Source organism: Nannospalax galili, unplaced genomic scaffold, assembly GCF_000622305.1.
Source record: "Nannospalax galili isolate Female #2095 unplaced genomic scaffold, S.galili_v1.0 scaffold39, whole genome shotgun sequence".
Classification (NCBI taxonomy): domain Eukaryota; kingdom Metazoa; phylum Chordata; class Mammalia; order Rodentia; family Spalacidae; genus Nannospalax; species Nannospalax galili.
The window spans coordinates 6608043-6629575 of NW_008346683.1; the positions used below are offsets into that span (position 1 = coordinate 6608043).

At 44.3% G+C, this 21533-nt stretch overlaps 1 protein-coding gene and 1 pseudogene across 2 annotated transcripts in view; both read left to right on the forward strand.

Annotated features, from left to right (window-relative positions):
• The first annotated feature begins 9888 nt into the window (after positions 1 to 9888).
• On the forward strand, positions 9889 to 11575 carry LOC103742131 (annotated as a pseudogene).
• A 5760-nt stretch (positions 11576 to 17335) lies between these two features.
• Positions 17336 to 21533, forward strand: part of Aldh1l2 (aldehyde dehydrogenase 1 family member L2) — a 63700-nt gene continuing 59502 nt past the window's right edge. For both annotated transcript variants that reach the window (XM_008843137.2, XM_029568353.1), the window contains exon 1: positions 17336 to 17390. In XM_008843137.2, the coding sequence (XP_008841359.1) occupies positions 17343 to 17390 (48 nt within the window). In that variant the 5' untranslated portion in view covers positions 17336 to 17342. The remainder of the gene's footprint in view (positions 17391 to 21533) is intronic.

Below are 21533 nucleotides of genomic sequence, written 5' to 3' on the forward strand. Positions count from 1 at the left end.
AGCCAGTGTTCTTAACCGGTAAGCCATCTCTTCAGTACTGCCGTCTGGATTTTAATAAGTACGGATACGAAACAGTATCATTAAAAAATATAAAACTTAAGGCATCCACATTGTGAATTCCTAGAGAGAGCAATGAAATGAAATAGATCTAAAATGACATGAAAACAGAAACAAGGCAGTGTGGAACAATTCATATTAGTGATTACATTTGTTATGTAAACTTGCACATATGCTCATGTGTTTACAGATGCAATACAGAAGAAGTCAAATCACTTTAAACAGGGCAGCCTTGTACTCAGGAAAGGGAAGGTACTGATGAGTAAAAAGTGGCTTTTTTTTTTTTTTTTTTTTTTGGTCTTTTTGAGACAGGGTCTCCCTGTAGCCCCAGCTGTCCTGGAACTCACTATGTAGACCAGGCTGGCCTTGAACTCCCAGAGATCTGCCTGCCTCTATTGTGCGTACTTAAGTGCTTACATTTTTAGCAAGGAGAAATTGTTTTTATTTGCATATTATAAAATACCAAAAATATCTAATTAATATAGAGTGGTCTCTTGAGTATTTCCCGAGATGCCGTTATTTGGATATTATTTTGAGACGGGGTCTCATTCTGCTACCAGGATATTCTCAAACTCATGTGCTCAAGTGACCTTCCCACCTTAGCCTCCCAAGTAGCTGGAACTACAAATGTGCACCACTTAGGGAACATGTTAATAAAGGGAAGGTAGAATGGAGGGAGGCTTGAGCTTGAAAGTAACCATTACCACTGCTTAATAACTGACCCACATTTTCCTTTCACTTTTTGTGTGATCCTAAAATGGGCCTTGTTGGATTCTTCACATTTACATTAGTTACCAGAATTAATCTCTCAAGATCTCTTCATGATAAACTGAAGTTACATGTAATAATTTGAATCTGCAAATATACTAACCTAAGGATAACTTTGTATCAAGAGTTGTCACAAATAATCAAAAGCGAAATTTTTACAGCCAAATTACTTAGGTCCAAATCTTGGCTCCACCACTTACTGGCCATTGATTTTAGGCCAAGTAACTTAATCTTGGCTTCAGTTTCCTCATCTTTAAAACAAGAACAAAAAAATAGGGGACTGGTGAAATGCTTCATCCTGTAAGGGCACTTGCTGCTGAGCCTGACAATCTGAGTTCGATCCCTGGGACCCACGTGGTGGAAGAAGGGAACCAACTCCCATAGGTTGTCCTCAGACCGCTAAACACGCACTGTGGCAGGAGTGCACACACTATGTTTTTATGTGTATAAGTGTTTTGCCTGCATGTATGTAAATGCACCCATGAATACAGTGTCTACAGAGGCCAAAAGAGGGTGTCAGATTACCTGAAATTAGAGTCACAGGCAGTTGATAACCCACTCCCATGTGGGTTCTGGAATCCAAACCTGGGTCCTCTGCAAGAGCAGCCAGTGCTCCTAACTGCTGAGCCACCTCTCCAGTCGACAAAAAATTATCTTAAAACAGTTAGCAGCTGGGCTTGGTGGCCCACACCTGTAATCCCAGCACTATGGAGGCTCAGTCAAGTAGGAAGAACAAGAGTCCAAGGCCAGCCTTGGCTATCATAGCAAGTTCCAGGCTAACGTGGCCTCAAAAGTACAGAGATAAGAACTCTGGCTTCTCATCGGGAGCTAGATGACAATATACCAATAACTTTTTTAAAGTAGGGGAAAGCCAGAAGTCTTTTCCTCCTTCTGTGCTTAGCTGAAATGTACTTTAAAAGACTTCATCAGCATCAGAACTACGCTATGTATACAGTTAGAACTTGTAGGGATGAGAGTGGGAAGGTGATGCTCAACAGAAACTTAGAGTAACACAAAGAAAAAAGCTCCAGAAACAGTAAGCATGTAGGTTAATAAGAGATTGTTCCTCACCCAACCATGTTTCACTATACCTTTTCTTAAGACTAAAGCTAAGAAAAGTTTTAATATTTCACTACTTAAAGCACAATAAAAACAATGGTTGTTTGTTTATATACTGGACAAAAGAGGTAAGCGGAAAGACAGTTGAAAGGTTTACACACCGAAAATGAAGTGGTACAGTATTTGAAGACAGACTGATAAATTAGAGTCATATTTTAAATAAAAGTCATATTTTTAAACAAACAAGTTTAGCTAATAAACCAGTACAAGAGATAAGGGGGAATAAATGACTCAATTCAAAACAGGAAAAGAGGGAAGAGAGAAAAGTATGGACCACAGCAGGTAAAGGGGCTTGCTGCCAAACCTGATTTACAATCTGAATTTAATCTCTAGGACCCACATGGCAGGAGAGAACCAGCTCCTGTAAGTTGTCCTCTGACAATATGCCCTCCCCACATGCCCATGCACACATACACAAGAAATAGTAAATGTTAAAAAGAAAAACACAGATGAGGAAAACAGAAAATATCAGGATGGTAGATTCAAAACCAAACTATTTTTTTTTTTAAGATTTTACAATTTTATTAGAATCATTTTTTTTTTTCCTTTTGGTCTTTTTGAGACAGGGTCTCCCTGTAGCCCCAGCTGTCCTGGATCTCACTATGTAGACCAGGCTGGCCTTGAACTCACTGAGATCCACCTGCCTCTGCCTTCCAAGTGCTGGGATTAAAGGTGTGTGCCACCAAGCCTGGCTCTACAATTTGATTAGAATCTTAAAAGAAAAATTCTCAGGGCAGATGAGCTGGTAATCTTGGCAGCTACCTTGAGGAGGTGAATGGTGGGAAGAAGGAAAGCAAGCCATGGAAGCCATGCAGGTTTAGAGCCTACGTGGAGGTCAGACACGAGCCTGACTCACAGCCACATGGCGGGGAGAAGGAATCTTTAGAGAAAAAGTGAAGAAATGCAAGATGCTAGGGGCAGCCCGAAGCCTTCATGGTGGCGCACGCCTTTAATCCCAGCACTCGGGAGGCAGAGGCAGGCGGATTTCTATGAGTTCAAGGCCAGCCTGGTCTACATAGTGAGTTTCAGGACAGCTGGGGCTACAGGGAGACATCTCAAAAAAACCGAAAAAAAAAAAAAAAAAAAAGAAAAGAAAAGAAAAAAAAGCATGTGTAGTAAGAAAGGCATGAAGAAGAAAAGGAGAAATTACACTTTCCTGAAGAATTCAGGAAAACAAAACTGTCTTATTAATTGCATTGATTGAAGATTTTTCTAGCTTTTCAATTTGAAGGCTAAGATAAACTGATAAAGAAGATCAGGTAATATGCTTTAAATTTGAAGACAGATCTGTTTTTAAAAAAAAGAATAGTAAACTATATCCATAATAACTCTGATCATAAGAAGGCTGGAGTTGGGGTTGTAGAGAGGGCTCAGAAGTCAGAGGACTGGCTGTTCTCCCAGAGGACCCAGGTTCAGTTCCCAGCACCCTCATGGCAGCTACCATCCATAACTCCAGTTCCAGGGCATCTGGGTCCACCTCTGGCCTTCACTATCACTAAACCCACATGGTGCACTCATATACATGCAGGCAATGCACTCATACACATAAAATGAAAATAATAAAATATTAAAAAAAGAAAACATGAAAATTCTAAATATATATACTCCTAATAATCAATCTTTAAAATACACAAAATCTGACAAAATAGAAACAGATATAGTGACAATTAAAGTTGGAGATTCCAACATTCCTTTCTCACTATTTGATACAAGTAGGCCAACTGTCGGAGAATACTGAAGAATAATGCAGTCACCTTATTGCAACTTATATTTATAAAATACCCAACAGCATCAAAACAAGCATCTTTTTTTTTCCCAGCATCTAAGCTCTATTCAACAAGATACGTCATTTGTAAATCATGAAATAAATTTCAGTAGATTGAATCACTATAGTTATATCTCTAACCACAATGAAATTATGGTAGAAGCCAGTAACAGAAGTAGCCCCAAATCCATGGAAGATCTACAGACATTTGCACAAATTTTCAGGGCAGTATGCCGAATAAGAAAAAAAGTTTCGAAGAGTTACCGTATCATCTTACTGATTCCACATTTTTTTTTAAATGTGTATGAGTGTTTTTGTTTGCATATAGGTAGGTGCACCTGTGTCATGCAATGCCCGAAGTGGTCAGAAGAGGGTGTCAGATTCCCTGAAACTAGTTCTTAGTTGCCATGTGGGTACTGGGAACCGAACTCAGTTCCTCTGCAAGAGCAGTCAGTGCTCTTAACCTCTGAGCCATTTCTCTAGCCCCTGATTTGACATTCTTGAGAAGATAAAACAACACAGAGAAGTGATCAATGTGCTTTCATTTATCCATCACTAATCTCCACATGTCTCACCCACTGTGAATGGGGTGAGGATTTCAGGGCTAGTGGGTAGTGAATAGATATGACTATAAAAAAGAGAGAAAGGAGCCAGGCGTGGTGGTGTACGCCTTTAATTCCAGCACTTGGGAGGCAGAGGCAGGCAGATCTCTGTGAGTTCAAGGCCAGCCTGGTCTACATAGTGAGTTCCAGGACAGCTGGGGCTACAGAGAGACCCTGTCTCAAAAAGACCAAAAAAAAAAAAAAATTATTCAGAGGGTTTGGAATAGAATTATTCTGTGTTCTCACTATGACGTTCCTCATGCAAATCCATCCATATGTTAATAATCATAGAGCTATATACAAAAATGAAGTCAAATTTACTATATGTCGGGGGCCGGAGAGATGGCTCAGAGAGTAAGAGCATTTGGTACTTAATCATAAGGATAGGAGCTCAGATCCCAGTATGCTTATAAGGCAGCTCACAAATGCCTATAACACTAGTTCTAAGGGCTCCAACATCCTCTTCTGTCCTCTATAGGCACCAGCACACATGCATACATACACACAAATAAATTTAAAATCTTATTAACAAAACCTGTTAGTATATGTTAATTTGAAATCGTGTGGTAGGATTGATACTATAGTTTGGGTAGGTGTCTCCAAAGGTCTAAATATTAAAGGCTTGGGCCCCAGCCTGTGGCACTGTTGGGAGGTGATAGAACCTTTGAGACATGGAGCCCAGTAGTGGGTCTTCAGGTCATCAGAAGCATGTCCTTGCAGAGCACAGTGGGACCTAAGCCCCTGCCTCTTCTGCTCTCTTTTTTGTCTTGGCCAGAAACAACAGCACACTCCATTTTGAACTGAAACCTCCGTAACTCTGAGCCAAAAATAAGCGTCCTCACTTTGTAAGGTGCTGATTGTGGTGGTTTGAATGAAATGTCCCCCATAGGCTACTTGAGCCTAGACACTTGATCAGTTGGTGGAGCTGTTTGGGGAAGGTCATGGAATCTGGAGGAGGTGTGGCCTTGCTGGAAGAAGCACACCACTGGAGGTGGGCTTTGAGAGTGCATAGCTTGCCCCACTTCCAGTTTCCCTCCCTCCCTCCCTCCCTCCCTCCCTTCCTTCCCTTTTGATATTCCCTCCCTCCGTCCCTCCCTCCCTCCCTGCAGAATGAACTCTTATCCCTCTGGAATGTAGGTGCAGATAAACTCTTCCTTCTGTAAATTGCCTTGGTCGTAGTGATGTATCACTGCAACAAAAAAGGCATTTGTTACAGGGACAGAGAGCTGACAGACACAAGAGCACTTTATGTGCCTCTGACTTCAGGATTCAAAGCATGTCCACTGTTGGGATTTTTTCCGTTTCCTTTCAGTATTTTCCATAGTTCTGGCGGCATTCTTTAGGCTCCATATGGCAGCTGTTGGCAGCTTCAGGCTCGAATCATCACAAAACTAAATCCAGCCTACGAGAGAAAGAAAAACACACTTAACTGATAGTGCAAACAAAAGTCCCAGAATTAAGTCTTGCCAGTAGTAATTAGCCTTTCTAGGAACGTGAACATACTTTGGAGCCAGTCACTGTGATTCACAGGATAGGAGGAATAGACTGATGGGCTTAGTCTAGGTTGTGTGTGCTGTGTGAGAGCAAAGGAAGAGGCGACTGCCTAGGAATCCCTGGCCTGAACATGAGGAAGATCCTACATGAAAGCCAGCTGTCATCCAAAGAAGTGGGTTGAGCTGGCACATAGAAAAAGCAATGACAGTAATTATGCCATAGTCATTTGGTCATTTGAAGCCAGGCAGATCAGTTACTACTGCCAGGTGTTAAGAGCAAGTAATTCATTATTATTGTAGGATGAATTTTTTTTTTTTTGGTCTTTTTGAGACAGGGTCTCCCTGTAGCTCCAGCTGCCTAGAACTCACTCTGTAGACCAGGCTGGCCTCGACCTCACAGAGGATCTGCCTGCCTCTGCCTCTCGAGTGCGGGGATTAAAGGCATGTGCCACCACACCCAGTTGGATGATTTTTTTTTAAAAAAGGATTGCCATTTCAAAACTACTTTTACAATAATTTTATTATTTAGATGCTTACATTTAGAATCCTTAGATAAAAGAACTTTAAAGCTGTGTTAATAGCAAACATTTAGGGCTGGAGAGATGGCTCAATGGGTAAGAGCACTGGCTGCTCTTACAGAGGACCTGGGTTCGATTCCCAGCACCCACATGGCAGCTAAACACCATCTATAATTCCAGTTCCAAGGGGATCCAATACCTTCTTCTGACCTCTTTGGGCACTGCACAACACAGGTGCACTTACATACATGCAAGTAATACACTCATACACAGAGAATACAAATAAATAAAATATTAAAAATAGCAAACATTTTTCCTTATTACATAATCTGAAGAAATTATTTGCTTCTGTTTTTAAGACAGGGTCTCAGGTAGTCCAGACTGGCCTTGAACTCCGCTGTCTTGACTGAGGCTGCCCTTGAACTCCTAATCTTCCTGCCTCCATTTCTCAAGTGCTGGGATTACAGCCACTATGCCTGGCTTTGTAAGAAAATTGTAAAATCAATTATTTTGTGTAGCGAAAGCAAAACAAACAAAACTCAAGAAAGGTTGAAAGGTGATCAACTTGGAAGGTGATGATTTGTGAAAGAAAATCTCTTGGCAGAAATAAGTTCTGGAGAAAGCCAAGAATCTAAGCAAACATTTTGTTTTCTTTTTGGTCTTTTTGAGACAGGGTCTACCTGTAGCCCCAGCTGACCTGAAACTCACTATGTAGACCAGGCTGGTCTTGAACTCACAGAGATCCACCTGCCTCTGCCTCCCGAGTGCTGGGACTTAAAGGAGTGCTCCACCATACCCAGCTTGTAAGTAAACATTTTTTAGCACCAAAGTTTGATCTTAGAAATGGTCTTTAAATGTAACTCTAGGGTCTGGAGAGATGCCTCGGTGGTTAAGAGCACTGGCTGCTCTTGCAGAGGACCTGGGTTCAGTTCCCGGTATCCACATGGCAGCTCACAACTCTCTGTAACTCCAGTTCTAGGGGATCTGATGCCCTCTTCTGGCCTTTGTGGGTACTGCACACATGTGGTACACATGCATACATGCAGGCAAAATACCCATACACAAAAAAATAAAAAATTTTAAGTAACTATAATTTTTGCTATATTCAACTAGACATCTCCACAGGAACTTTATACAGGCATTGTATTAACATCCATGAGTCTGCATGTGAACTTGGGCACTTTCACTCAGAAACCTATTTCCCATCCTGTATGTGACCCACATCTTAGTAAATAGCTTCTTGACCCACCTAGCCCAAGCTGGGAACTGGGGGGACACTTTCTAGTTCTATATCTGTGTCTCTCTCCATCTTTCTCCTGTTTTAATCAGTCACAGGCTGAATTAATTTCATTTTTTTTATGTGTATGAGTGTATTGCCTGTATGTATGTGAGTGCACCCGTGTCGTGCAATGCCACGGAGTTCAGAAGAGGCCTTCAGATTCCCCTGGAACTGGAGTTAAGGACTGTTCATAGCTGCCATGTGGATCCTGGGAATCGAACCCAGGTCCTCTGCAAGAGCAGTCAGTGCTCTCAACTGCTGAGCCATCTCTCCGGCCCCAATTTATTTCATTTTTAAATGCTTTTCAAACTGTGAAAAAAAATAAAAAAGTTGTCAGGACCAAAATGGAGTCTCAGACTGGTGAGATAGCTCAACAGCAAAGGCACTTGCAGCCAAGCCTGATGACAGGAGTTCAATCTTTGGGCCCCACAAAGTAGAAGGAGAGAACTGACTCTCAAGGGTTTTCTTCTGACCTCCATATGCATGTCTTGAAACATAAATAAGTAAATAAATAAATTAAATAAATAAATAATTGACTGGAGAGATGGCTCAGTGGTTAAGAGCACTGACTGTTCTTGCAGAGGACCTGGGTTCAATTCCCAGCACTCACATGGCAGCTAACAACATCTGTAACTCCAGTTTCAGAGGATCTGATACCCTTCTGACCTCTGCAGGCATTGCACAACATTAATGCACCTACCTACATGCAGGTAATACAGTCATACACATAAAATAAAAATAATAAAAATAAATAAATGTAATTTAAAGTTAGAACGGGGTCTCATATCAACCCTACAAAAAAGGTGAATAAATCCAGGAGGTTGTGAAGGAACAGTTCACACACATGATTGCCTGATAGCAACTATCACAAAAGATTCTGCCTGATTGCTGGGTTTGCACAGAGGGCAAGGCAACCTTATGCAAAAAGTATTGCTGAAGAACATCTACTCAGCTACTATCTAATCACGAACTGATACTGCCTTCATTACTAATCATTGTAGCCAAAGAATATGGTTTCACAATATCCGATGTAATCCCCCTCCTTTGTGCCTTAAGACCCTCCCCTCACCTCAGTCTCCTTGAATATGCCTTCGGTTTACTATGATGCTGCTGGGCTCAGCTATTCCCAAATACATGCTATTCTTTGGGAAATCTCTCTCCGATTTTGGTTTCAATTTAGTTTGACAAACAGTATTGAACTATTATCCTTGGGTTGTGATTGTTGATGGTTTGTTTTTCTGCCTTTATCCATTTCTGTATTTTTAAATATTCAACATTAAATGAAAGAAAAACATTCAGGGCTTCCCATCACCTACTTAGCATGATTATGACCCCCCTATAGTCTCTTCCTGTCTCTTCCCCTCTGCCTACTCCCCCTTGCTTCAGTGAAAGCTCTATTTTATATAGTCCAGTGGCTTAAGACACACTCAGAGATTTCTCTGAACTGCCTTGGAGGCTGCCTGGAAGAATCAAGGACCCCCTCTTTATTCAAGGCATGCACATAGCCCTGTTTTTAAAAAAATTTTTAAAAAGGGGCTGGAGAGATGGCTCAGTGGTAAAAAACACTGGCTATTCTTGCAGAGGACCCAGGTTCAATTCCCAGCACCTACATGACAGTTAACAACCACCCATAACTCCAGTTCCAGGGGATCTGATGCCCTCTTCTGACCTCCATTGGCATCGCACAGCACGGGTACACTCACATACATGCAGGCAATACACTCATACACATAAAATAAAAATAATATATTTTTTAAAAATTTTAAATAAGGTATTAAATCACTTTTTTATTATCCTTTAAAGAACATATTTAGCTTCTAGATACTGTTAACCTACCAGAAGGGATGGTCCTGTCCCAGGAACAACATATCTTAGCGTCCCAGCCACTCCCAGTCCCTGCTGGAATGCTCTTGAGAGCCATAGACCCATGTGCAAACACAGAAGAATTTCAGAGTATGGCAGCTGAAGCCATCAGTCTCACTACTAACAATCTCCCAGAAGATACACTCAAGCTTTGCCATCACCACTCACCGTAGGCTGCAGGAGAGCCGTTGCACTAGTGAAAACAAGATCTAACAGAGATGCCTGGTCCAAGAGCAATCTACTAGAAAAAGATAAAGAGGAAAATCTGAAAAAAGAATTATTTTAGATCCCCGGTGGTCATAGTTATAAAGCATTATTATAAATTTGTCCCCAAAGAACTTTATTAAAATTTATATACTCAGAGGCTGGGAGTGGAGGGGGCCTCTCTAACCTATGTCTATGGTCTGGCCAGTAGAGTCCAGCTGCCTGGGACCGAGCCCGTGTGTATGGCACCGCAGGAACCACAGGAACTGGCTCCCAGGTCCTGATAATGGGCCACCACCCCAGCTCTTGGTCGGGTAGAAGGGTATCCCCCTGATCCAAGAATGGCCACCTCTCGATATGAGCCAGTGGCTGAAATTGGTGTCGGAGCCTATGGGATGGTGTACAAGGCCCGTGATCTTCACAGTGGCTACTTCGTGGCCCTCAAGAGTGTGAGAGTCCCCAATGGAGGAGCAGCTGGAGGGGGCCTTCCCATCAGCACAGTTTGTGAGGTGGCCTTACTGAGGAGGCTGGAGGCTTTTGAGCATCCCAATGTTGTCCGGCTGATGGATGTCTGTGTCACTTCCCGAACTGACCACGTTATCAAAGTGACCCTAGTGTTTGAGCATATAGACCAGGACCTAAGGACATACTTGGACAAAGCACCCCCACCAGGCTTGCCAGTTGAGACCATCAATGATCTGATGTGCCAGTTTCTAAGAGGCCTAGATTTCCTTTATGTGAATTGCATTGTTCATCGAGACCTGAAGCCAGAGAACATTCTGGTAACAAGTAATGGGACAGTCAAGCTGGCTGACTTTGGCCTGGCCAGAATCTACAGCTACCAGATGGCCCTTATACCTGTGGTTGTTACACTCTGGTACTGTGCTCCTTAAGTCCTTCTGCAGTCTACATATGCAACACCTGTGGACATGTGGTGTGTTGGCTGTATCTTTGCAGAGATATTTCCTCCAAAGCCTCTCTTCTGTAGCAACTCAGAAGCTGACCAGTTGGGCAAAATCTTTGATTTGATCAGATTGCCTCCAGAAGATGACTGGCCTCGAGATGTGTCTCTACCCAGAGGAGCCTTTTCCCCCAGAGGGCCTCGGCCTGTGCCGTCAGTGGTGCCAGAGATAGAAGAGTCTGGAGCACAGCTGCTGCTGGAAATGCTGACTTTTAACCCATATAAGTGAATCTCGAATCTCTGCCTTCCGAGCCCTGCAGCACTCTTACCTACACAAGGAAGAAGCTGATCCTGAGTGAGAAGCACAGGGGCTGTCTTTCCCCCTTCTGGACATGAGTGGAGAGAATTCCACCCAAGACAGACTGCCTTCCCTGAAGCCGTGCCTCCAACTTTTTACAGAGCATATTTTTACGCCTTGAATGACAACCCCCTCCCCAGCCCTTCTTACTCCTCTACACTAAAGGGTATATCCTCTTTTCTTCCCTACTTTAAGTTGGGATCCCTTTTTATACAGCAAAACAAAACAAGACAGAAAAAAAATTATATACTCAATGATATCAATAATGAGAATGAAATGACTATGAATTTTAAAGTGTACCTAAATTCATTCTGTATTACTATAACAATACTTAACTTTGGGTAGTATATAAAGACAGGGAGCTTATTTTGGCTCACAATTCTGGTGCCTGGAAAAATCCAAACAACATGGCAACAGCAACGTATAAGGACCCTGTAGCTGTGTCACAACATAGTGAACAAGCAGAAAGGGAAGCTACTGTATGCAGAAGGGGCCAGGCTCAGGAAGTGGCCTTGCTTTATGATATCCTGTTTTCTCCAAAACTAATCCAGTTATAGGAGTCCAAACCCATTCTTGGGGATGCCACTCCATGATCTCATGCATGCACGTGGTACACTTATATAGATACAGGAAATACACTCATTCATATAAAATAAAAAAATAGATAATTTTAAAAAAAAAAAAAAGAAAAGAAACTGGGTAAGTGGCATGTACCTTTAAGCCCAGCCCTCAGGTGGCAGAGGCAGGTGAAATCAAGGTCAGGCTGATCTACATAATGACTTCCAGACAGGCTAGAACTAGGGAAGACCTTGTCAAAAAGAAAATAAAAGAAAGGAAAGGAAAAAGAAAAGGAAAGTTTAAGGAGTTGTGGGAAACGGAGAGAGCCCTTGAGCCTCACTGGTTTACATCTCTTGCTGACTGAGTCGAGTGTTTTCAACTCATCAGAGATAACCTGCACACACAAACTACTCTGTAGCACACTAAACCATGTTACAGTTGTACCTTAATAAAGAATCAGCTTGATTCTTAGCATGACTCTCTTCCTGAACTATCACACACAAGATTATTAGAAGAGCTAGTGAGGGGCTGGGGAGATGGCTTGATCGATAAAGTGCTTGAATGAGGACCTGTGTGTGAGCCCAGGCGTGATGGCATATGCTTGTAACCCCAGGGCTAGGAAGGTGGAAACAAATTCCTGGGGCTCACTGGTCAGCCAGCCCAGCCTGCTTGGTCCCAGTGAGAGATCCTATCTCAAAAAACCAGGTGGATGGTTTCTGAACAATAACATCCAAGGGTGACCTCTGGGACACACACACACACACACACACACACACTCTCTCTCTCTCTAGTAAATCATGTTTAGAAGTAAAACATACAGCTTATAATGACATATATGTATGAAAATGCCACCTTGAGACCCATTACTTTGTATACTAACTTAAAAAAATTATTTGTAAATAATTTTTACATTTTGGGCTTGAGTCCAAAAATGAAAACATGAAACATATGGCTTATCCTCTTTGTGTGGTCAATTTATAGCAAAATTGCTTTGATTATTTTGGTTTTTCTTTAATTTTTTTTAACATTTTAAAACATTCATAGTGTAGCCAGGCATGGTGGCACACGCCTGTAGTCCCAGCACTTGGGAGGCAGAGGCAGGTGGAACTCTGTGAGTTCAAGGCCAGCCTGGTCTACATGAGTTCCAGGACAGCTGGAGCTACAGGGAGACCCTGCTTCAAAAAGACAAAAAAAAAAAATTCATTGTGCATGTGTGTGCGTGCGTGCATGCATGCGTGCTTGCGCATGGGCACGCCACAGCAGAGTATGGAGGCCACAAGACAACTTGTGAGAGTCAGTTCTCTCCTACCATGTGGGTCCTGGGGATTGAACTTATATCCCTTAGCAGCCACCTGTCTGCCCCTTTTGGTTTATTTTGATCCATATTTTTGTCCTACCGACATTTCTTCCTCACATGCCAGCCTGTACACAAATCACCCCATAAATTCCTCTACAAAAACTTTAGTAAAGAATGAATACACCAACACACTTTTCTTGTTCCTCTCAGCCGTCTTATAGATCACCACCTTCACACAGTGTAACCCCCAAGCCCCCAAATTACATATATAGCTGCCGCTGAAGTGGGTTAGGGTTAGGGTTAGGGTTAGGGTTAGGGTTAGAGTTGACAGATCCCCAGAACCCACAAAAGGCCTAATACAGTCACTTGTATCTATAAACCTAGCATTGTTAGAGGGAGACAAGAGGCAGAGACAGGAGAAACAGAATTCCTGGAAGCTCTCTAGCCAGCTAGTCTGGTTTATGCAGCAATGGACAAGAGGCCCTGTATAAAGGTGGAAGGCAAGAACCAACCCCTGAGGTTGCCCTCTGACCTCCACATATGCAAAGCTACACTCAGAAATAGGGAGGAAGAAAGGGAGGGAGGGGTGGAGAGATGGAGGGAGGGACGGAGAGAAGGAGGGAGGAAGAGAGTTTTTTTAAAAGATACAGATCAAAGACTACAATCTAGAGGCTTTTTTTTTCCTGTTTCTTTCTTCCCTTAACTTAGAAGTAATCTTTCCCTCCTCTAAACTAGGAAGACTTTTTGTCCACCCATCTCAATATCTTCTTGATATTTCTACTGAAAGCTCTTTGTAGGCTGATTCCTTATCTGATTTGTCAGAATTTAAAAAGCTGACACCCCTCCCTCCCTGCAGCCCCAGCTGGCCCGGAACTCACTATGTAGACTAGGCTGGTCTTGAACTCACAAAGATCCACCTGCCTCTGCCTCTCAAGTGCTTGGACTAAAGGCGTGCACGACCACACCTGGTCTAGCAGAACTTTTTAAAATACAATGAATGAGCCAGGATTGGTGGCACATGCTTTTAGTCCCAGCACTCGGGAGATAGAGGCAGGCAGATCTCTGTGAGATCAAGGCTAACCTGGTCTACACAAGGAGTTCCAGGCCAGCTAGGAATACAGGGAGACAAAAAAAGTATTGAATGGGAATCAGTGGATGTGGTTAAGAGGGTAACAGGAGAGACCAGGGAGCATCCTTCCTTTGGGAATTGCAGCAAACATCTTGGGTTTAGCTTTGGGAATGGTCACTTGCCAGATTAAAACCACTTTCCTGATTGTGTTTTGTGGCTCCTTGTCTGGAGGGGTGAGCAAGGAGTGTGTTTTTTCCCATGTGAAGCACTGTGGTTATATATTGCCACTCTCAAATTTAGAAAAAGTAGAGTCTTATGCCCACCCAAATATTACAGGATGGTGTTTAGAAAAAGTAAAGTCTAGCCTTCTTGATCCTTGGAGGTAAGCAATCACAGACAAGCAAAACACTTGAGGTTAAATAAAGTCATTGCTTAGGAGCAAAATCTGGAGAGAATTTTTCATCTACAAGTAAAGAATAAGGGAATATTAAACAGTACACTGGGCTGAGAAGATGGCTCATGGGGTAAAATTGCTTGCCACCAAGCTTGACATCATGAATCCTATCCCTGCATCCCATATAGTGAAAGGAGAGAACAACTCACACATACAAAATAAATAAATGTATTTAAAAATTAATTTAAAACTGCCAGAGGTGGTGGCACATGCCCTTAATCCCAACACCTGGGAGGCAGAAGCAGGCAGATCTCTGTGAGTTTGAGGCCAGCCTCAAACATTGCTAGTTCCAGGCTAGCCAACCTTGTCTCAAACAAAACAAAACAAAAAGAGTAGGCTCAGTGGTTAAGAGCACTTTCTGCTCTTCCAGGGGATGCAGATTTGGTTCCCAGCACCCATAGAGTGGCTAACAGGCATCTTTAACTCCAGGGAATCCAACGCCCTCTTCTGGCCTCTGTTGGCATTGCATGATACCAATGATAAACTTACATTCAGGCAAATCACTCAAATTATAAAAAATTTTTAATTTAGGTCAGGAGTGGTAGCACAAACCTTTAGTCCCAGCACTCAGGAGGCAGAGGCAGGAGGACCTTTGTGAGTTCGAGGCCAGCCTGGTCTACATAGTGAGTTCCAGTCCAGCTGGGGCTACAGGGAGACCCTGTCACAAAAAAACAATTTTTTTTAATTTAAAAATGAATAAATCAATAAAATTAAGATTGATGTGCTGGCCGTGAGAAGTGAGGAGTCTCCTTCAGAGCCTTAGAGGCCTTTTGTGTGTAGCCAGGATCTTGAGTTTCTCTGCAGAAAATTTTAAAATGAGTGAGTGAAGCAATGCTGGTGAGTTAATATTAGGCAGAAGAACAGACGCACTTGAAGAGAGCCAAGAGCAGAAGTTAGGAGAGTTAAGACGGCTTTACCTGTTGAGCTGCCTCCCCAGCCCAAGCTGTATCTTTAAGAACATGGATGAAGGTGGCCATGCCAAATGACAAATGGCAAGCTTTTCAGGAAGGAATCGTCAGGACTGCATGCCAAGACTGTAGGTCAGCAACAGGCAGTGATCACAGCTTCCCCAAAGAGAGGCTCAAAACAACAAGAGAGCTACTCTTTGGGTGACTGGAGGTCATTTGCTGATGCTGAGTTGTGACCAGGAAGATTTGGAAAAACTCAGAGGCTTCAGAGAGCAAAATAGAGGGCAGAAAAGAACAGTGCAGCAAAGGGTGGTGGACAAGGTGAAAGAAAGAGGGAAAAGTCCAGAAAACACAAGGCATACAGTGCTCAACACCATATAGACCTGTAGGCTAAACCGACAAGGAACCTGGAACCATATAATGTCTTGAAGAAGTTCCCTCTACTTCTCAACAGGTGTGCTGTGCAGTGTTGGGGAGCCATCTTGAAAAGGTCTTATCTAAGCTTCTGTTTGGGAGGGGAAGTTCCCTTTGTTTTCCCATGATCAAATGTCATACATTGATCCAGGAGGTACTGGCCATTGGGTAAAGCCTCAGGAATAAGAGCCAAAAGCTCTGTGTGGTCAGAAATTGGTCTGTGATATATAAGGTAACAAGAGTCATTTTCCATTTAGGACCCTCAACCTGGGAAACCAGTTACAGCAGCCCCAGTGAAAGCAAACAATTATGTGTAGTGATGTGGGAGCTGAATTTTGGGACATTAGAGTCATGAGAGTTATGGGGTTGGAAAATACATGTGAGATCCTCTGCTACCCTTCTCCTTAAAGCAGGTGGTTGCAAGCCATTTTCCAGCAGGCATTGGAAAAGAGGCTAAGAACCCGGGTGCACTGCAGTAACCAACATCAGCTTTGCCCTAAGTGTGAGCGTAGAAAATTAAATTTGAATAAAATATTGCTGGGAGAAATTTTGCATACTGCCCCAGCCTGAAATGATTGGCAGAGTGACAGAGAGTGCAGTGGTGGAGAAATGTCCCCCATAGGCTCATGTATCTGAACACTTACCTGGTCCCCCAAGATTAAGTGTCTGTGAGATGCCTAGCCCTAAGTGACACATCTACAGTGGAACCTCACGGAACACAGAGGAACAGTGGGTAGAGAGAATACTAATGCCTCTCTCAACTCTCACCAGTAAAGCTTCCTCATGCAATAGAGAGCGACGAACACAGAAGTGTAGAGAATAAGAGACTGCAGAATGCCTGTCTCTGGATAGGACTCCTGAATTAAACCTCACCCACTCAGAGCTCAGGAACCACTGCAGAAGAGGGGGTGGAAAGATTATAAGAGCCAGGGGTGGTCCATGACCATAAGGAAACAGAGTCTTCCAGGCTTCTGGGACCTTGCTCATATGAACTTACAGGAACTGTGACAGCATGCACAAGACCCATGCAAACTCAACCCAGCATAGAACTGGGGAAATTGGCAACAAGCCCCAATCTTAGCAGAGGAATTATTGATTGGTAGCCGATCACTGATGGGTGAAGGAGAGTTGATCTTCTTCGAGCAAATTTTCATTCTTATACAGCTAGCTCGTGGTCCAGCCCGTTAAATGGTGTGGCCCACACTCAGGGTGCATCTTCTCACCTCAATTAACATAACTAAGAAAAATCCCTCACAGGCTTGCCCACAGGTCAACCTGATCTACAACAGTGCCTCCTTGAGACTCCCTTCCCGGGTAATTCTACCTTGTGCCAAGTTGACAAAAATAGCCATCACAGAGTGTCTGACCTTTAATAAGGCACATCGCTGCCTGACTCTGAGGATGGAAGATCCCACAGCTAGTGAATACCTTGGGGCCGTTGATGGTGCAGAGGCGAGATACAGGTAGCTACCAAGAGTGAGCCCTGGGATTGGGCATCAGTGGGGTCTGAAGACCCCAACCCGGTGGCATGAGATTAGTTGCCAGAGCCCTGCCAGAGCAATGGGCGGGGCCTGCCAGCCGAGGGGCGGGGCCGTGGGCGGACAGCGGACTCCGCGGGCCGGGGCTGGCAGACCCAGGTCTGGGCATCCAGCTGCAGGCCGCGCCCACCCCCGCGCCTGCTGGTGCGCCATCGCTGTCGCAAGCTCCTTTCCATCATGCTGTGGCGGGGCAGCCAGGCGCTGCGGGGCTTCTCCACCGGCCAGGTGAGTCCAGCCGAAGCGAGCGCCCAGGTTCCCGTCTCGCTTTCCAGGGGGCTGGAGGGCCCGGGCGGCGAGGCTAGCTAGGCGTGAGCAGCGATGCTTAGGACCTGTCGAAAAGGCACCGCAGCGTTTCTTTCAAACTAGGAGACTTCAGAGAAAGCTCCGGAAAAGTCCCGGATGGGAATTGTCAAGCGAGCCATTGTCTCCTGCAGCTGAGAAGGAGCTGCAGATGTCAGCTGAGCATGTCAGTTCTGGTTGGGATGACTAGCTGGGAACTGGGAACTGACACGGCAAAGCGAGGCAGAATCTGTTTTGTGTGTGTGTGTGTGTGTGTGTGTGTGTGTGTGTGTGTGTGTAGAGCGGAAAACAGACACCGCAGCGAGAGAGAGACTGTGTTGTGTGTGTGTGTGTGTGTGTGTGTGTGTGTGTGTGTGTGTGTGTTTTCCTTTTGCATTTCAACTGTGAGGTTCCCTGCCCCAGACATTGCCGTACAGGACCAGGACGGTAGATGGGTGTGAGCACTGAGCCCCGGCCTGCAGGGCCCTTCATGTGGCACTGTAAACCAGGCCTGCAAGCTCAGGGGTGCAAGCTGGAACAGCCTGGTGCTCCCCACCGAGCCGCAGCTACAAGATTCCCAAGATTACCCAGCGCCGCAGTAGCAGCCACGCTGGAACGTTTACTAAACTGCAGAGCAAGAACTGAGCCCGGGCCCAGCCCCCCAGGCTTGGAATTGCATCAGCTCCTCCAGAAATGGAATCAGAGCAGACACGTTGCAAGTGGCGCTGCCTTCAGCCCTTGGGAGGCTTTGGGAGAGGTGCCCTTCTGAGCCTAGATAGATTCTAGGCTGTTCAGGCAAGGAAAAGTGTCAATCCTGCCTTCGGGGTCCCTTGCAAGCTGTACGTCCTGGATGTGCTAGAAAAGATTGGTTTTTCATTGTTTTTGTTTTTGTTTTTTTCTCTCTGACAGTACCTTATGTAAGAAAGTTGGAGGCAGAAGCCTGAGTAACGTAAAAGTTGTCTCAAATTTGCACAGATTTCAAAGTTTTGTTTCTCCTAGATAAGTTCAAATGATCAGAATTCATTTAGTTCCTTGTACTCAGTTCTAGTGAGTCACATTTTATAAAATTCAAGGCTGTCTGCTGGGGCTTTTTCCTGAGCTCCCAAGCAGCTTGAACCCTTCCTGCACCTTCCTGGCTGTACCATCTGACCCGGTGGCACAGAGAATAGGGAGTTCTGCTGCTCCCCTGGCCTTTGGCAACACCTTTCAGTGGACTGTTAGAAACTAGAAAGCAGAGTCTTGAAGAATGGGAATATTTCCATGGTGGGGTTTGTGGAAGGGCTCCGACATGAAACCACATGCAAGGCAGCAAGTGATGTGAGTGGAAACACCAGGCCAGGGGAGTGGGGGCAGCAGTCTGTCCCCAGGCTACTGTCCCCAAGAATGTGGAAAGGTGGTGACAGATAAGGCTGGGAAGAAGGCAGGTTTCTACAAGACCCAAAGGAAGCCGGTGAACTGTAAGGGAGGAATCAGGAATTGAAAATGGGGTCTGTGCTCTGTAAGAATTATTTGAAATCAAACACATACATGACTGATTAGAATAGAAAATATGCCAGGTGTGGTGGCCCATGTCTTTAATCCCTTAATCCCAGCACTTGGGAGGCAAAGGTAGGCAGATCTCTGTGAGATCAAGACCAGCTTGGTCTACATGATGAGTTCCAGGAGTCCCAAGCCAGCTGGGGCTATAGGGAGACCCTATCTCAAAAAAAAAAAAAAAAAAAAACAAAACCAAAACAAACACACAAGAATAGAAAATAGTACAGCCACTTTGGAAAACTGTTTGACAGTTTCTTTTTTAAATTGTTTATGAATGTTTTGCCTGCATGTATGTAATTGTACAATATGCTTGCAGGCAGAGCTCACGGAGGCTAAAGAGGGCACTGGATCCCCTGGAATTGGAGTGACTGGCAGTTGTTAGCAACCATGTGGGTGCTGGGAACCAAACCTAGGTCCTCTGGAAAACATACAAATAAAAAAATAAAAAGTCAATAAGTAGATCAAAAAAATTTAAAGTCGCCAGGCATGGTGGCACACGCCTGTAGTCCTAGCACTTGGGAGGCAGAGGCAGGCGGATCTCTGTGAGATGGAGGCCAGCCTGGTCTGCATAGTGAGTTCCAGTTCAGCTGAGGCCAGAGGGAGACCCTGTCTCAAAAAGGCAAAAAAAAAAAAAATTGTCTGGATGTTTTATGATTTCATTGATCTGACATTTTGAAGTGAAATTACAGAGACAGAAGAAACATAATTAGTTCTCAGGAGGCACCAATAGCAGGAGGGAGAGATTGTTGATGGAATAAGGGAATGCTAGAGCAAGCTGGAGCTTCAGTGTCCTCATTGTAGCAGTGCACTCAGGGACGCACTCCCTCTGCCTTCATGATATGCTTCAAATTCCTGGACACAGACAAAGGTCTCTGCAGTGCCTGTCCTTGGTGTCATTTGTCAGCACTCCATGACTCCCAGATCTGAACACACTGTGTCCATTCATTCATTTCCCTCTGCCTGGAATTTTCCAGGGGTCTCCCATAATCCTTGGCCTTTTCTTGGCCACCTCCTAAGATGACACTTCTGAGATTTAGCCAAAGAATTCCTTTCACAGAACTAGGGAGATGGCTCAGTGGCTAAAAGTGTCTGCTGCACAAGCATGAATGCCTGAGTTCAGATCCCTAGCAACCACATAAAAAGCTGGCATGGTGGTACACACCTGTAACCCCAGGACTGGGAGGGCAGAGACAGGAGGATTCCTGGAGCTCATGAGTCAATGAGCTTAGCCAAATCAGTAAGCTCCAGGTTTGGTGAGAGACCCAGTTTCAAAAGATAATGTGGAGATGGGGCTGGAGAGATGGCTCAGTGGTTAAGAGTGCTTGTTGCTCTTCCAGAGGACGTGAGTTCAGTTCCCAGCACCCATATCATCAGGTGGCTCACAACCACCTGTACTTCCAGCCCCAGGGAATCTAACATCTTCTAGCCTCCTTGGGCATTTCCACACATGTGGCATACAGTCTCTCTCACATATACATACACATAAACAAAAGATAAAAATAAAAACAAGCCAGGTATGGTGGTACATGCCATTAATCTCAGCACTCAGGAGGCAGAGACAAATGGATCTCTGTGACTTTGAGGCCAACCTGGTCTACACAGCAAGTTCCAGGTCAGCCAGAGCTGCATAATGAGACCCTGTCTTAAAATAAACAAAGGGCTAAAGAGATGCCTCAGCAGTTAAGAGCACTGGCTGCTCTTCCAGAGGACTCAGGTTCCATTCCCAGCACCCACATGGTGGCTAACAATTGTCTGTAACTCCAGTTCCAGAGAATTCAATGCCTTCTTCTGGTGTCTGCGGGCTTTGCATGACACAGGTGCACTTACACATGTGCAGGCAAGACACTCACACATAAAATTTTTAAAAAATTTAAAACAAACAAAAAAATAATATTAAAAAAATGAAGTGAAAGCCGGGCGTGGTGGCGCATGCCTTTAATTCCAGCACTTGGGAGGCAGAGGCAGGCAGATCTCTGTGAGTTCAAGGCCAGCCTGGTCTACTTAGTGAGTTCCAGGCCAGCGGGGGCTACAAGGAAACCTTGTCTCAAAAGAAATAATAATAACAAAAAATTAAAGTGGAGAACAATTTTAAAAGATGGTGGATGTTGACTTCTAGTCTCCACATGGACACACACACACACACACACACTCTACTCCCCATATGTGCAAAGAACTCCCTTCAGGGAGTTCTTACTGTATTTTCCTATCCTGGACCATGTCGCTAATATGTTCTCCCTCCTGACTAGTGAATTCCTGGGCACTGGGACCACTTTTTCTTTATACCTATAGTGTAGGGATCCTAAAGAGGTGTGCACAGAGGCTAGCCAGGTAAGACAAGTGAGGACTGGAAGCAGGATGGAGCGAAAATGAGGTTCAGGATCACAGGGACAACCGCTGCTTCTCTCCCCACTATCACTGTGTGGGAGTGTAAAACAGGGTTGATTTTTACAAGAGAAGTCAGAAATTGAGTCTGTTGATGGGAAATCCCTGTTTGTTTTGTTTCTGTATGTCTTGTGGACCAGGCAAAATACTTGTTCCAGGCCACTGATGCAC